Here is an 18338-nt window from a genome sequence, read left to right as displayed (position 1 = left end):
TTGAATGTATTTTTACTTTTATTGTGTGTAAAGCAGTTTGTGTAATTGTACTTCATAATTGCTATACAAATAAAGTTATTATTATTATTAAATGTTTTGTGTTGTAAAAATTAAGAGACCACTGCGACTTTTTCTATCCTTTCCAAACAAGGTTTTGAGCAAATTGAACGCTTCTTTTGCTCACTCAAAACTTTCCTTTTCAACTTTTTTGGAAAGGAAAGAAAGAAGAAAAAGTGGTCTCTTAATTTTTTCCAGAGCTGTATATTTTCAGAATTAGGAAAGTACACCATTTCTTGTATGGATATTGTCGTTTCTTTCATTAGGTACATAATGGGTTTCTGTTTAAGTGATCTTGAAATGTATTATGACCTTTTGCAAGTAGAGGCTACATCACTTTACGTAATGCCTGGCAAGTCCGAGAGTTGTCTAGCGTAGGCCTATAGGCTGATATTTTGTGTTAGTTCTGTAAATCACATTATTTTGTTGACACAAGATTATAGTTGTTCACTGCCCTTTCTAATCTCCACTTTTTTTTTCTTTTTCATACGTGACTAACATTGACACAATAACCAATTAAAGTAGATAATGATAACTCAGTCTGACATACTATTGTATATGTAGTATGCAAATTGAAACAGGACCTTATTCACATCGGGTAAGGAGAGTAAGATCACAAAGTGAGCCTACAAGGCATTTCAGTCATATTGAATCGCTGGGTAGTTATCAACTGTGTCCCTTCACTGTTTGTGATAGTTTGCAAACCCTGACACATAGAACAAACAATAGAAGCCAGCGAGATATACCATATTTTAGTGTCCTTGTTTAATCATGACACTGTTACGCATTAAAATATTTCAGCTCTTCGGGCCCTGTTGAAAAGGCTAGTCTTAAGGGTAATGCCTAATTTATTATAATTGAGTTGCTCCAATAGTACATATGATAGGAGGTTTTCGTTTACTCACCGTCATAGTCTCACTAGGATGCTTCCCCACCTGCCTCTCTTTCGCCATCCTATTCTGTTGAGCATTTTTGGAATGAGAACCTGCTATGAGGAAAGCAGAACTGACTTTGCTGCCAGCTGAACTGGAAATAATACTTCCAGTCCACTAAAAGGTGAGTTAGCAATGTTTGTTTTTGAAGTCCTTCTCATTCATAGGAAGGGATGGCAGAGAAATGTATTATGAATGTAAAACATATAATGTATATGAAATGCAAGGTAAACCACACTACAGAATTCTAATTTGCAGGTTTCTTCTCAAAAATACAAGTAAATAATACTAATTCAAAAAAAGTGATACATAGTATTGTCTAGACCCAGTGCAAGCAAGTGTTTGGAGGGAAGAAAAGTGCTGAATGCTGAACTGTAGTCATTGAAAAGCATTCTAACATGGGTGGTCCTGCTATGTGTGTCACCACCATGTCAGTATTGATGGATAGGAATGTCATTGTCTGTGGCTCTGTTGTGGAAGTAAGCACATTGGAGTAGGTACAGTGTGCCCGACAATCTGCCATCGATGCGGGCCATAACAAGCTTCTCTTAGCCCTTCATCAAGACTTGAGTGCAGTGGGGTTATGTTACCTTTGTTTTCTTGGGCACTGGGTGATCTCCTTGAAGCAAGTGAAAACTTCAGCCTGAGACAAAGACAACATAAAAATGTCTAAATTTTTCTCGCAGTTTCTTCTGTCCGCAATCTCACTGTCCCAAGTGGCTATGGCTGATGCTCTCTTGAGTTGAGCTGTTTTTAGGCAGGAAGGAGGAACAGGAAACCATGATCCGATTATCTAAGGAATGGGTACATAGAAAAACAACAATATGGGGTGCTGACAAAAAGCTAGATCAGCAATAACTAGCCAACTAGGTGTTATGTCCTAACAACTTGTTTAGAGAAATAAGATAACTTTTTCGCTCGGCCTAAAAGCTTAACCTAACAGTCCCTTGTTGCAATATCATTGTTGCCGAGGTTGTCTTGGTAATTAGTTACAGGACATAATTTCAGCAGTTAAAAAACAAAAAAAACCTCATGGCTAGCAATGACAATAAAGCCATACGGTACAATAGTATCTGTAATAATATTGATGGAAGCATATTGCTGAAGCTAAACATGTGCCAGCTAGTTTCTCTAGCTGTGATTACCCCTTTCACAGCAACTTTTCACTAGTTCATTTTTAAATCATGGCTATAACTAAGCTACTTCCACTGAGCACAGAATAGCTAACAGCTTTGTTATTGTTACCTAAGCATTGCTAAAATTAACGAGTTTATTTTCCCATGTTTTGACTATATTGCTTTCCTAATTTTTTGGCAACTTGTTTGATGCAGAAGCACTGTTTATCTGGTACAATCTCTCTTTCTAGCCCTGTGGCATCACTATGATGACAGTGACTATATTGTTGACAATGAAAACAATATTGCCACCATGATGCCATGATTAACACCATGGTGAATGTAAAATCCATAATGCTAGCCCTTTGGCATCATCTAGGCAATTCCTGATGTAGGGAATACATTCAAGAATACATGGAATAAAATTTGAATGCCCCACTGTGCTGTAAAATGTATGTGACGAAACACCAAGTGTCTCATTGGTGCAGCCCTCCACCAAAGACAAGCAAAAGATAAGCAATGTGAGCAATGGTGGATTACTAGTTAATTGAAAACCATTAATTTATTAATATATTTAACATGTACACGTCTGTTCAAGAGTTTGTGGTTGCGTAGAAATGTTTTTCAAAAGAAAAGCACATCTTTTGTACATTTTGTTAATGACTATTATAGCTGGAAACTGTTGATTTTCAATGGAATATACACATCGGGGTAGAGAGGCCTAATATCAGCAACCATCACTCCACTGTTGCAATGGCACATTGTGTTTGCTAATCCAAGTTTTCATTTTAGAAGTCTAGTTGAGCATTAGAAAACCCTTTTGCGATCATGTTACCACAGCTGAAATCTTGTGCTGATTAAGAAGCAATAAAACTGGCCTTCTTTAGACCAGTGCAGTATCCTCTGTGTCAGCATTTCTGTGTTCAATTACAGGCTCAAAACGGCCAGAAACACATCAGTCTATTCTTGTTCTGAGAAATTAAGGCCATTACGTGCGAGAATTTGCCAAGGAACTGAAGATTTCATATAATAATGTATACTGCTCCCTTCACAGAACAGCACAAACTGGCTCTTACCTGAATGGAAAGAGCGGTGGGAAGCCATAGTTCACAACTGAGCAAGAGGACAAATACATTAGTGTGCAGTTTGAGAAACAGATGCCTCAAATATGCTCAACAGGCAACTTCATTAAATAGTACTCGCAAAACACCAGTCTTAAACTCCAAAGTGAATTGGCGACAGTGGTATGCTGGCCTTCTGAGCAGTCCACTCTACAAACAAATTGAGATATAAAATCATATTGTGTGGGCAAATGGTAGGTTCCACCATTTAGAGTTTGTTCGGGAATGGTTTTGGGCCAATCCCCAATTCCTGACACTTTACCTGCCCCATAATCTCTTTTGCTCAACCCTTCTGAGAAAAGATTTTCATCATGGAGGCGGAAGGTCAATGACTACCATCCTCATAACCATGCCACCCTATGTTTTGTTGTAAGAACCTACTAGTGACCAACCCTAGTGACCAATGGCAGGTTTGGGATCAGCATGCCAAAATATTTCTCTTGCAGTGCATAAAAAAGAAGAAATTCATGAAGAAATGTAAGAAATTAATTGTGATGCTAACAAGAACTCATGGCCAAATGCCGTAATTTACCAAATGAGCATAGTGTGTGCTACACATTTATTTCACAACATTTCCTTAATTTCTTCCTTACAGTATTTGTTACATTTCATTGTACAATAATATTTGTTGTTATTTATTTAATGTTATTTAACCCAAAACGTAGTGTTTGGATCAATGATCTTGTGGTGAAAGATGTTTACAAGCCAAATCGCAATCAGTGGTTTTGAATATAATACTACTGATGACAGTACTAAAGCGATAAAAACTTTAATAACTCTAGCATGCTTCCATCAAATATTTACTTTAAGATACCAAGACATGCTCAATAAATACACCATTTTATATGTTTTAGTCATTTGGAAAATATTCTAGAACCCTTTTTGGGCAGAAAATGTAGAGTAGGTTGTATTGTTACGTAATCCCTTTTTAGATACATTTTAAGGCAACAAAACAAGAGCGGTGTTCAGACATTCACTCGCTCCTGTACATCTTAACATTGTTGTTTTGGTAACCACACAAGGCTATATAGCCAAATCCATGGAAGTCAGAACAATTCCTAGAATGATTGGAATGTTCCCATTTTACACAGCATGATTAAAGGGATGTGCCACAGTCACTTGTTTACAGTGCAGACAGAGTAAAGACCATACAAGAGTATCCTTTCTGGCTAAATTTCACTATTCTTGGTCTCAGTACAGTATATAATATTTCTATTGGAAAATGTGTCCCACCGTAGTACAGATCTATTTTTAAAAAACACCTCTATAGTGGAACTTTGGTGGCTCAAAATTAACCCTGGAAATGGGCATGTGGGAGGGAATATCTACCCATAACACCGTAATCCCCCAAAAGGGGGATTAAATTCAACACAACATATATATAGCGTTGGAAAATGTGTTTGAACTAGATCCTTCTGTTGACAGGGTTGGGTTACAACCATGTTGTTATAATACATGACAGGTCTCTATTTGGCCCAAAGCATTAAATCACCACCAGGCCTAGCAGGGGATTGGCCGAGTCTGTTGCATGTGATTATTGTGTTGATTTAAAAAAAGAGACACAGCTGCCAATAGGAGAACAGGCAAACAAGCTTGGTTTACTGTACAAATGGCTGTGGTTCACCCAACTCTGCAGATGAACAACCAAACCCAATAAGCTTGCAAGACGAGACATAACTGTGGTTTCTGCTCTCTATTGCTGGCACTATCCCCATTGCTTTAACCACCAAAACAAAATAAATAAATGGTTCTGTTTACAAAGATACAACCACAACTGGAATACAATGGAAGTGAAGACAAATAAACAAAAATAACAGGCATTGTGTTTAATTCCCATGTTAGTTCAGTCTTGAATCAGTCTTTGACCCAAAAGATAATAAAGAATATTACTGACACTACATGTATCTAAATACATCTCTGAGAATAGAACATTGCATTTCCTAAAGGGCATCGTGTTTTTCCAGTAAATTTCTAACATACAATGTATTCACATTAAATTACATACACTGGTATATACAGGGTCACAAAAGCATAAAATCCGAAATTGGATTGATCATGACCTGTGAGGCTTTCTGGTATGGAACTAAACCTAATGGAATTAAATAATCATCTCTGCTTATATAGTTGGATTTAAAAGAATACATACTCAAAATATACAGTACTGGTACTTTCAAAAAATATATATTCATTTTAGTGGATTATTATGGCTCAACGTATATGGGAGGAAAAAGGCAGACAGAATGTGTTCATGCTAAAATGCAGATTGACATTGTGAGAATTCAGTGTTTTTTCTAGGATTTTTTTGTGCCACAGTGGAAATTTTAAAACACATTTCTGGCATTTCTATGTGTCTTGCCATGTGGTGAAGAGAAATTTGTAAAGCTTTAAAACTAGTTTTTGCAATTTTAAATGTTTTTCCTAGAGTTCATAGAAAAGTTCACAGAACATGTATTACAAAATATTCCATTGCTTGGTATGACTTTCTGAGAGATCAGAGATCTTTTAACATGATAATGAAATTGTCAAATTTTGTCCATGTGTAATTTTTATTTTTTATTGTTGTTACTTCTCAAAGATGTCATAAAAACTGAATTAAACTATGTTATGGGGAAAAACTAGAATACATTTTTCCATTTCCCATTCCTAAACTTTCCTGGTCTTCTTGGTTGGAGAAGTGTAGCATGATCAGGGTGCTTTAGGTCAGCACTATGTTACTGATAACTACGTCCCCAGTGCAATAACTGGCGTCAGTCTTTGTGAGGCCTGGTCATATTTCAGTTTTTCAATGTGAACTTTATTGGCCTGTGTCTTTTCAGTGAACTCTACCATAATTTAAACATGTAGCTTTGAATTACAATTGGACAATATAAGTCTAGACATTAGTAATATGTTTTGTTGCTGGTTTCTGGGTTGCATGTGAAATGTTTATCCCTCATCACTGTAATGAATTAGGACTTTGATCAGAGCTTGAATAATGATTAACATGCTGAAGTCAAATTGTTTGGGATTCCTAGCCATGAAAGTGGGCAACACTTGTGAACTTTCCCTAAAGCCATTGGTTCAAATGATTGATAGGGGCCAACCAGCTCAGCAGATCCTAATATCTGGTAACAAAATTCTTATCAGCCAATTAAAAATGTCTAATTAAAAAAAAATTACTAGCATTTTCTGGTAGCCAAATTAACTACACAACTAAAAGCTTTGTCTCAGGATAATTAACTCAAAATATAAAGTACATAGTTCTCTATATTTGTTTCACAACATGCAGTCCATTAAGGTATTTCAGTGGAAAAAGTAACCTAACAAACACACTGCTACAAACAATAATAATCATATCATATTTTAACATGTATAACAAATTGACTTGCATAACAAATGTGTCAAAACCTTTTGAATAGCATTTAAAGCGTCTGGTGGGTTAATTCCTAATTTTGTTATATAAAATTGAAAGTATTTTCACTCAGCCCCAGCAGCATGGCTAATTCTACTATGCTGCCCTCTAAAAAGAAACTAGCAGCTAGCCATTTCAGACCAATGGTTTTGAACCAATGGTTCTAGCAGAAGTTCACAAGTATGGCCCCGGTGTTTTCTTGGTCTTGCAGTTAAGTCATAATGAGTCAATACTTATATACTGGTCTGCATAAACACGTATTAGCAATTAGCAACCTGTGTAACCAATGGTTTATAGCTTATTCTTGTATTGTCTTTAAGTAGCGCTAACTAAACATTTTATACTAGAAACAAAGAGTACACTTCATAGCATAACATTTTCACACGCAATAACGGACATCATCACAGAATGACAGATTCTGACAGCTCATTATATAGCGGAACAATCAATAAGCAAGATTGTGAAGCAGATGTACAGGTCACTTGTGTGCCTCAACACAACTTTTAGAAGTCTCATGAACTGAGCTCCCCACACAATGACTGGGTGTTATTATAGATGCTGGTGAAGGCATTTATGTGACACCATTCTAGGACACTAGCGGCAGGTCGGCCATGACTTAAATTCGGTGGAAAACACTCATAGTTCATTAGAATCTTTTGTAATGCCGTACAGGCGTGAACTGAGGTACATGTATTGTACTGTGTAATATACTGAATGTGAACAGTATTCAAGACAGTGGAAATGGACAGACAGGGGAAGTCAGACAAATGCTTTGTCCAAAACCGCACCCAGTGATCTACACAGTGCACTTCATTTCATGTAGGGCTCGAGTCAAATGTAGTGAACTCAACAGGTTGTAGGGTGCCATTTCAGACACATCCCTATGTTGTCGCTGGGGCAGGACAGGAAGTCTCCAATGAGACATGGCCTCAGGCTCCTGGAAACTGGGTGGTCTGACAGGGTCATAATCAGTGTTCATTCCAATCCCTACAGGCTACAAGCATGGTAGTAACATGCTGATTGTACATTGTACGACATTATGAGATGTAAAAACAATTGTTTTATGAATCGTTTTAGTTTTTAAGCGTTTGTTTGCACTTACAGACTTGCTCGTGTCGGTACATATCCCTGTGGACATTAGAAGATTTTCTCCCCATTCTAATGACTGAGTGTCCAGAGCAAGAACTTTGCTACTGACTACACACACACAAATAAGCAGCACTTAGTGGTTTCTGCTTCATCCGTCCTCTTGCTACAGGAACTGACAAATAAAGTTCTAAAAAGTAAAAGAAGGTTAATTTAATTTTAAGTCAATACTCCGGTCAGAGTGACAGCGGCAGACCTGTGGCTGACTTCTCAGAACATGTGATGCTGGTTCTATTGGATTGGTGATAAGTGCAGGCTGGCTAAGAGGCTGGGAGTTAGTAAGGCCAGGCCCTGTTTCACGTCACCACCTGCTGCCCTGCGGTACGTTCGTGGGTGCAGGACGTGTCCCTGCAGTGCAGCCTCTTCAGCAGGCGTTGCAGCTTATGGGAGAAGTTTGTATTCATCTGCCTATACATGAGAGGCATGGCAAAGCTACTGGAGAAGCCCAAAAGTTCTGACAGACACCTCAGGAAGAAGTATATTGTCTGGCGCTGCGTGCCGTTGTTACTGTAGCCACCCGGCGCCCCGGCTATAGTGTGCACCAGGAGAGTCATGTAATATGGGGTCCACAGGACAAACTGCATGCAGACAGACGCCAGCAGCAGCCTGTGGACAGAAGGGTCCAGGCGGGCTGATTCGTGGTCCAGTGGAGTGGACTCCTTCCTAATGCGCAGGATGAGCACCAAAGCATACGACACCGCCACGGCCGGGACCACGTAGCCAATGAACATCATGATGGCGTCCGCCGCCTCCTTGTTCTGCATCTTGGAGCACTCCATGATCTTGGTGGACACGTGGTTGCACACATAGAACAGCAGCGAGGAGAAGCTGGTGAGCACGGCGCCGCCCCATATGAAACCGCACACGTGCTTGGTGTTGTACACGCTGGACATGTAGGTGCGCGGCAGCGCCCGCTCGATGTAGTAGTCCAGGCTGAGCAGCGTGGTGGAGTACATGATGACCAGGGAGGATATGTTGAAGAGGATGAGCAGGGTGATGTAGACCTCGTTGTTGTACTCCCACACGGGCCAGCGGGTAAAGCTGGGGCCCAGCAGCTCCACGGGGGCCACTAGGTTGAGGACCAGGCCGGCGACGGCCATGTTGACGAAGTAAACGTCCGGCATTGTCATGGACACCTTGTTGGAGAGGTTGACCACCACCAGCAGGGCGTTGTAGCAGAGCCCCACGGGGAAGCACACCATGAGGTAGAACAGGGAGAAGACGGAAAGGATGAGGCCAAAGTCCTGGCAAAGCCGGTGTTCCGAGCTGGAGTCCGATTCATTGTAAGCCATACAGCTCCACATTGCTAGGGCTTTGGGAGGTCTGCACTGGTGCACAGGGTTGGCTGAAGACAAAAACAGGAAGAAAGGAGAGTTTAGTAATCGTGTTTTGGATAACAAAATCAAGTGCCTTTGCATGGGTTAAGTATTAACACAGCAGATTAGTGTTTTTCTCAAAGACTACCAGGCTTCAGTTTCCTACTTATATTCTTCCCTCTGCTCCAAACTGGCTAAATGAAGAAAATATGAGAACAGTCTGAAAGTTTTTCATGAAGAAGGATCTGCAGATCGTTGTGAACAACATGAGGAAATCACAAACTAAACTAAACAATTGACATTTCTTTCTCAAGTATTGCATCGGGGTCAATATGACTATCTGTGTTAGTGGTGTCATTCTTATGTTTTTTTTTTTGATGTGTTATGCTAGGGAGAGAAGCAAGCGAAACCACTCACACTTAAACAAACAGGCCAGACACGCCATGGCTATTATGCCTGGGGTAAGGCCATTATTTCCACTTCATTACATTTCACTGGCTGTATACAGACTCCTCACGATGTTTCATTGGCTAGCGTCAGCCTTAAAAAGCATACTTTCTTTCTGCAGTTTTAGGGCCACCACAGCCACAGAAACGGAGCCCCTTGTTCTAATGATAGAATACAAAACTGCATTTGTTTGACACCCCTGCAAACTCCCTTGCTCGCTCTGCTTCTTTCATTCTCTGTGCAGGCGCAGTCCTGTCACATGAAGTGGCCAGGCTGCCTGTGGGGAGTTGCCCTTGTGCTTTTCAAATGGCCATTCATATAAAGACCCATCTCCTTACTACAGCCTGGCTCTACTTCTTCCAAAAAGACCAAAGAGAACAGGGAAGCGGAGGAAGCAGACAAGAGTGCAGGAGACTGGGAGGGGCGACACGGAGAGGGAGAGGGATATAGGGAAAGGCAAGAGTATAGGAGTTGTTAAAAAAGCAGGAGCTCAGGCAGATTTACAGAGGGTGAAATGTGATGCAGTACCAGTGCACTGGCAGTGCAGGCCCAGGGAGGTGTCAGTGTGGAGTGGAGTGGACATGGGGTTGGAGTTCAGAACAAGGTCATGCCTGGACACAGGCAGAGGGAATCGGTCTGATTGGGGGATCAAGCCTGTCTCTCCACTCAGTGCTAGGCTCCTCATTAAAACACCAGTTACATAAATAACTCTTCCGGCCGCTGTCAGAAACTGTAACATGCCAACTCAGATAATGTTTGAACATTAGATCTAATGAATTCAACTGAAACGAAAGCATACGCTAAACCAAAAAGGCTTCTGTCAAGAGGGAAAGAAACAAGGCAATCATTCTCACCATTGTATTAAAGCATGGATGGTTTATAATATAAAGTAGACAATCAATGACACGAATAAATTGAAAGAAAATTGGGGTTTGACGCTTCATTCAAACATCAGGCAAAACATAATTACAGTTTACAATATACATTTAGAGTTCAGAATATTTGTTGAATAAGGTTACCAGACAATAGCTAGGCTTACATTAAATTGGTGACATGTTTTCATGAAAGTGATCTAAAATACCCAGGCCCTCTTTTACTGCACCAAGTTGGCCACTATCCAAGTTGTTTTAGAATTAAATTTTTTTTTTTAAAAAAGCATGAAGTAGAGCCCATTAGTTACAATTTAGCTTGCATTTTCATGTACCGGAGATTCATTAAAGAAACTGTGGTGTAAATACCAAACGTGCCCACTCTGGTCATCCTGCACCAGCGCTCCAGCCAACAGCACCTAAATGCAGTGTGGGTAGGCAGCGTGATCAGATTATTGTGGTCATTAAGGGTGAGATTACTTTTATTTGTCGTATAGCAGTCATGCCTGAATCGTCACGTCATCAGAATAACCCATTGCACATCCCTGTGCACTTTTCACCATGTGTGAAGTTCATTTTGATTATTTTCATCTGTGGTATAATAAAGTCATGATGTAGTGGGAGGACCGTAATTCTTGATATACTCCAGTTATACTTTCAAATTATATAGATTTTTCAAATTAGGGCATTACTGTAACATCTTGTATAATGCATTATACAGACAGGAAAATATAACACCATCTTGAATGACCAAATTGTCAGCAAATCAACACATTGTTTTTATAACACCTGTCCTGGTTTCTGACTTTACTCACATGAAAACTGTGGATGAAAAAATTGTTTATGTTTTGGGAAATTTAGCAGTGGATGATTTTATCTGCCAGAGGCTGAGGCCAGGAAAATATCACTGCCAGTAAAGAGAACATTCCTCTTTTCAATTACGTAACTTCACAACTCAGGAGCTGTTTTGGCCTGAGGACAGACAGAGTCGCACCGACAAACACACATCCTGTTCTACTAGAAGGGATCAGTGTAATCCTTTACACCTTTCCAGCTGGCTGTAAGGACAGTATGCTGCATGAAGGGGACATTTAGGTTACGCTTTTAAAAACATCAGGCAGTTTCCCTGCCCAGAGACAGGTGGAATGGGGCAGCTAACGCCCTCTTGTTAGAAACAACACTAAAACTGCTGCTGCCCCCTTGTAAAAACTCTAAAATCACCAGCTGAAACCTTTGCTTGTGTTTAGTGTTAGTTTAGGCACTAACACTAAAGACAAAGGTCATGTGAGTCACTTGTTTTGGCCCGGTGGGTACAGAAGGCCGATCCTGGGCTCTGGGAATAAGATGTTGCACTGTCAAACCCTCTTGAATGCACTCATTGACCATAAATACCCCCCAAAAAAATTCCCAGAACTCTATCTTTGTTATTGACTGCAGCGATTATCTATAAAGCTCATTTTATTCACTGGTTTTCCAACACTTTTTTCCTGTCAACAGACTATGACAAAATATAGGCTGGTATAGTAGATAAACACATTCCTAAGAGTGTGAAAAGTGACAGCAACGCTTCACTTAAATTAAACAGCGCACATCAACACAACAAGACATTCCATAAGCTTTGTCTCAATACACCTGGTTTGGATGGAAAACATCATTCACATGGCACTTGGTTGAGCTCTGGCTTATCGTCTCGCAATCATCCAAGATATTTTTTTATTGTCCCGGGGACTACTGGACACCTTTAATTTTGAGCCCCAGTTGAGCTAAAAGAAGAACGCTTAATTTTAACGTGACTACTTTATTACATATTGCCTTGTCTCAGTATGCTGCAGAGTTGTTATTTGGAATGTTAAAAGGTTTTAAAAGGTCAGCAGAAAGCATACCAGTCTGAATGGTATAAAAAGCCAGACACCACTTATTTCATCAATTACATAAAACAACACTAACACTATTCACTGATGGTTGACTACTACTCTTTTCATCTTTCAAAAATTGTACTGCCATGTATGACGAACACATTTCAGTATATTCTATCCCAAAGAATCGCAGAAGACATTTTTTTCTATATCAAAGAAAGTTTAAATAATACATTAAAAAACAAGCACACAAAACGTTCATGTACAAACGTCTGAAGTTAAGATATGACACATTTTTTCCACAGAGTTTTTAAACACAGAGAAAACTAATATTCACAGTGAAAGAGAAAAGCCATTATAAAGAACGTACATTTTAGATTAACGTTAGCAAGGTGATCGCATGTAAGGTGTATTTCGAAATGTTCCATTGCCTGGCCCAGTCACAGTTAATCTTTACAATTTGGATTACACTGCATCCTTAATATTTTGTCTTCATAAATACTGGACTATAGCTGAGTTGAAACGAGTGAACTAAAATGCATTATTTGAGCCCTGTACACCTCTATGAAGATAAGAAATAACACAGTTTACTACAAACTGCAAATATAATCTGCAGACCAAAATACAGACGGCAAAGATAACCTGTGCAACCGAAATGAGACGCACACTGTTTAAAGAAAGCTGTTGTGCACATTTCACTGAAGCCATCCCAGCTGCATTAATGTCAGCATGCAAAACATTCAGGGCAGACTAAAAGCATGGGCATTGCGCTCTCAGCCACATTCACTGATGATCTGACGCAAGAAGCGGTAGAATGAATGATGTTAGTGGAGGTTTTTAGGCCAATCATCACCTAAAGCCTTACTGGGAGTGGCAAAGCCTACTTGTGTAACTCCGGTTCTATGAATCAAGCAATTAATGGGACTTGATATTCAACGGACTGGTAAGCATTCCTCAATGTATGCAGATCTGGGCGTGAGAGACGCTGATATAGTGCACATGGAAGCTTACTTTGGGATACTGCGCAAACTAACAACAGAGGACAGCAGACCAAGCGATCCACCCAAAATGTAACCAAAACTGGGTTCTGCTGACATTTCATTTCATCAGAGAATTTCAATACATACAAGCAATTAAATTTAGAAACAAATTGATTCTTCCAACAAACATAACATTGTAATCTCCTCTAAACACAAAGTGTCCTCTTGGTAAGTTGTTAAATGAGAGAAAAACATACATACCATACATTAGAACTATCAATCAATCAATCAAATTTATTTATAAAGCCCTTTTTACAACAGCAGTTGTCACAAAGTGCTTTTACAGACACACCCGGCCTTAAACCCCAAGGAGCAAACAACAGTAGTGTTGGATTTCAACTATGAGAGAATGTTACTATTTCATGAATAATGAAAGTCCTTCCTCTCTCAAGAACAGCTTAATTTGATATTTCCACCTGTTTTTTCTATTCATTCAGAAAAGTATGGGATTTGTTTATAGAGTCTGCTCTGGGGTGACGCAAACCTAAGGCATATATACATATAAAGATTTTATACCGTAACACTTCAAAACTCTTAACAGTCATACTAAAATCTGGTACATTTTCAGCATTCCAGTTGGCATCCCTTACTACTTTGATGCACAACACCAGACGTTTCTATATTGCACAAAGAAATATGTTAGAATTTTGTCAAAGCATTTTGGAACTGTGGAATGTGGCAACACTTAATTTACGGACTTTGTTTTTCCACACATTCCCTCACCTTTGGGTTTTCTAGTTATAGCCTGGCTGTTCTTTATCTCAGCCCGTCTGGGTAAACAGGCTAGATGAGACTAAGGGAGATAGAGAACACTGATCAACATCAGTCTCAAAAAGTCTCCAACCTACTGTAATTATTCAACCCTGTCTGAATCCCTGAAGATAAGAATATTGCATCATTCCTGTAAATATTTTTCATTTGTTGCGATCCAAAAACATCACGGTTGAGTTAACTGATTTAAGGATGATGTATTGGGGAAATGTGATAATATATCTCTTATGTAACCAAGAAAGGACAGATTGTCAGTGATACGGTTTTATAAAGGTCCTCTGACTTCTTCCCTTATTTCATATAAGTGGAATGCTGTGACCAAAAGAACAAAAGAACACTTTACACTCTTTCTTCAAAAACAACTTTCGAAACGAAACTAAAGGAATACAGTATGGTCATCTTTCAAATACTGCATACCTCTAGAAAATCCTGCAGAACAATGTATCCAAAAAAATGTGTACCCACTTACCTGAGAGGGGAAACCTTCCCAGTCTTCTTTTTGCTAAAGTTGTTATTACAAAATGTTTTCATTGTGTTTGTTAAAATTGACTTGCAAAGTGTCGCTTAAATAAAAACATCTGAAATAAATACATACTATAACACTGTCATCCTCAAGGGTTTGGTTTTCAGGGGTGAACATTCATTCATTGTCTATTCTTTCATCTGAGGTTGTAGAAATATTAGTAGGTAATTGTGGGGCGAGAAAACATTTTATCAAGTGAGAGATGTTGTGGCAATAGCTAATGTTTCTACTGGCAGATGGTCCTAGTTTGGAACATTTGAGTGCAAGAAATTAACACAAAATGTAACTGCAAGAAAAATGGTCATATTTGATTTAGTTATTCTTTCATACACATTGCCTGGCAAAGTATTCAAAGTGATACATTTTATGCGCTATGCGGATTATATATTTAGTAAAATAGTTAATCATGATTTTTTTTTCCTTGTCATCTCTAGGCCTCACTGGCAGCTCTCGGAGGCCCACTTTGGGACCTATGCCTCTCTGTTGAGAAATCCGTCTGTAGGGAACCACATGATATCTGTATGCTTCTTAAGAGTCATAAGGAACTCTTAAGGAGCCATCCATTAAGTTTCACCAAAGTATAAAGACGGAGTGAAACATATGCCAAAACTTTATTCGTCATCCATCATCAAAGGGAAAGGTGAAAGAAAACAAATTAAATAAGATTATAGGTTGTAGACATTCATAAATGAAGCAACGGCCGTAAAATAGCTACACACCTGAAAATACCCATCTCCACAATCAAGCCAAAAATTAAGAAGATTAAATGAACTGAAGCAGTGATGAAGCTGTCTGACAGCAGATACAAGTGTGTTTAGAACCCACACACAGTGAGTTGCATGTTTTTTGAGGTAAACAATTATCCAAGGATCACAGTTGGATAATTGCAGAAGTTGGTTGAATAATGGGGTCACCAAGTCGCCAAAACAACAAGTAGATGCCATCTGTATACGAACAGCCAATTTGGATTTCTTGACAGAAGAAAGCCTTCACACTTATCAGATATAATCGTCAGTGCCTGGAGTTTGCTAAACATCACTGGAACCGGGATCTGTAGTTAGATGAGACAAATAGAGCCACAAACACCTGAAGTGGGTTTGGTGTAAAAGAAGGAATGTTATATAAAATGTCCTCCTCGTTGATATTTGATGTATTGGGACTGATTTACCTCTCAAGGCCCTAGGAAACTAGGACACATGGCATCTTCTACTCTGTCAAGTATCTGAAGATTTTAGACAAGAGGAGGGTTCACAAAGTACAAAATGCAGGGTTGCCAATCAAGGTGACAATGTTTTGAGTAAATATGTAAAAATATGTATTATTCAAATATGTATTATTTTTTCCATATTTTTTGCGTAAAACCAAGGAGATAAACAATGACATTTTTCAAAGCCTTGTGTGTATAAGAAGTTACGAAATTGTGCCTGGGCATTCATGCTGTTCAGGTTATCTGTCATCTACAATCCTAAAGAACTATAGCATGCCTTTGGCTGAATATATAAATATCAACTTGGGAATACTGGGCTATTTAAAATAAAAAAAACAGACATGGGCAGGGACTTGGGTGATTAACTGATAATACTGATAAGTATCCAACTGAGTATTAATGTGCTGGTTGACATCATTACCACAGGATAGTGTTTGGGATGGAAACTCTACTAATTTGATATATATATCGTTTTGTCTTTTATGCCCAAAATCTGTCTTTAAAACATTCTAAACTACAACAAATGTGCTACTTTCAGCCCGTATGGCATGCATTCAAAGGCAACACTGCCATAGTTGTATTTTTGGTGTATTTATTTTAAACAAACGTACTGTAAAAATGAATATACTATTTTGATTAATGGAGGACATGCACAATGTTTGTTATAAAATATGAATTGTTCTGTGTTAGTCTGGCAGTGATGTTCGCCTCCTATTGGGATTCCATGGTAAAGGTATAGAGACCATGAACAATAGTTTCAGCTCAATAGTCAGCACAAAATAGGCTTACTTTCATTAAGCCAGGCCACTCACGCTTACTTCCCTTTTAGTCACATGAGGTTAACTACGCCAGGCCTTAAGTGTGAATAGGAACTATCGCACTGGATGGGCATGATGGCATTAAGGCAGCTGTTGCTTGAAATCGTTGTTACAGATGAGTGTTATACTTTCATGGGCATTATTCAAAATATTTAAGTGACTTTTCGCATCAGTAAAACGTTATATGGCTCTGTTACATATAAGCAATAAGTATATTCACATGATAACATCAATACGCTGAGAAATGTGTAAGCCGCATACCAGTACACTGTTTGAAGGGATAACAGACTGAATTATGTTTCCAAACGACTTCTCATGTACAGTATTTACACCCTAAGAAAGGGTTAGTTTGACAGGAGGGTGTGTATTAGCAAGGCCCTGTGACAGAATGGTCTGTTAGTCTTGCAAATCAGTCACCTGGATGCAGGGCAAATAGTTAAAATCCCCAAGTCACAGATTTGGTTGTTTCATTATTCATGTCCATCACTTTTCTTTGTTGTCATCCTTCAATACAATGTTGTTGTTGATGATGATGATAATCACAGAATATGCATGAACTAGATAACTATTTAGTGGTTTAGCACACCAATTATTTTACGTTTCAAACACGTCAAAACGCTTTAGTTCTGCCACTGCTTATTAATAGTCTGGCAAATAACATGTATTATATTTAACGAGGTATTTAAAAATAGTCCGTGTGCTTTTATTTCTTAAAGCTGTTAAACGAGAACTCTTTCGCCACTTATTCTGCCGTCCGATGCAGTAGCTACATCCTGCTAAACTTTTGTTGCCAATCAAAATGTACAGAATACAAATGCGCGGACACATTCATATTCGGAGCTGATGGCGTATGGGTGAATTGGACCAATAACTATGATGATCTTCTCGATAACGGTTATTTTATTTACATAGTTGAAAAATGGGCCATTGCTGACGATTAAATAAAAATACTCGATATTTCTGATCATAACCTACCTGTTTATTCTACGGCCAAAACATACTGTAAAGACAATGCTTCCGTTTGAAAATAGATAGGTAATATGTGTGATAACTCAAAATTCACTCTGATGGAAAAAATAAATATTTCTTTTTTCAAAACTCACCAGAAAAGTACAGATTTGGCACAGCAACAAGTTTACGGAGGCATCGGATTTTGCTGTACTTCCACTGACATTTCTCAGTTACATTTGGTGATGACTTGGAACAAATGTCGTATCCTTTTATATTCCAGCAAAACACTAAACCCGTATAGAGTTATAGATCTATTACTTTTGTGTAAGCAAGTTGATATGAGTAGCCAGCGTTAGACTACAGCTGCATTTAGCAATACTGTTTCGTTTCTCGTCCGACGACGCTTGTTCTCGAAAGGGGAGGACGTTGACGACTTACTACGAATTGAGTGGTACTGAACCCTACAGTGTATACACACGTGACCCTCCCCCCACAGCTTCGACTTAACGTAAAAGGCGTACATACATCGACTGAGCGGTAATTCAACATCCAATTCTCAGGCGGAGACGAAAGCTAGGTTGAAGTGACTGTTTCCCTCAAAACCGGATGTTTCCGTAATTTAACATATCGCACGGGGTGCATTCGACCAGCCATCGATGGGGTTGGGGATGCTGGGACTGTTACTGTTTCAACAACATACCCAGTTGCGAAAACACTCCTACGTAGTCCTGAGATCGGAGTTTCAGGCAAGTAGTGAATGCAGTCATTTGCAGAGTTG

General features: G+C 39.0%; 1 protein-coding gene across 1 annotated transcript; it reads right to left on the bottom strand.

The window, feature by feature from the left end:
* Positions 1-5036: 5036 nt before the first annotated feature.
* On the bottom strand, positions 5037-18064 carry gpr146 (G protein-coupled receptor 146). The gene is made up of 2 exons (XM_010874899.3): positions 17713-18064; positions 5037-9107 (listed from the first exon to the last, which is right to left on the bottom strand). The coding sequence occupies exon 2, from the start codon at positions 9064-9066 to the stop codon at positions 8059-8061; it is 1008 nt and encodes a 335-aa protein (XP_010873201.1). The 5' UTR covers positions 9067-9107; positions 17713-18064; the 3' UTR covers positions 5037-8058.
* Positions 18065-18338: the final 274 nt, after the last annotated feature.

This window comes from Esox lucius, chromosome 11 (genome assembly GCF_011004845.1).
Source record: "Esox lucius isolate fEsoLuc1 chromosome 11, fEsoLuc1.pri, whole genome shotgun sequence".
Taxonomy (NCBI): domain Eukaryota; kingdom Metazoa; phylum Chordata; class Actinopteri; order Esociformes; family Esocidae; genus Esox; species Esox lucius.
The sequence above is the reverse complement of the archived record's forward strand: the minus strand, read 5'-3'. Positions and strand labels throughout refer to the sequence as shown.

Bases quoted from the DNA above. Each gene is read 5' to 3' on its own strand.
- gpr146 (XM_010874899.3), bottom strand. From the start codon at position 9,066: ATGTGGAGCTGTATGGCTTACAATGAATCGGACTCCAGCTCGGAACAC.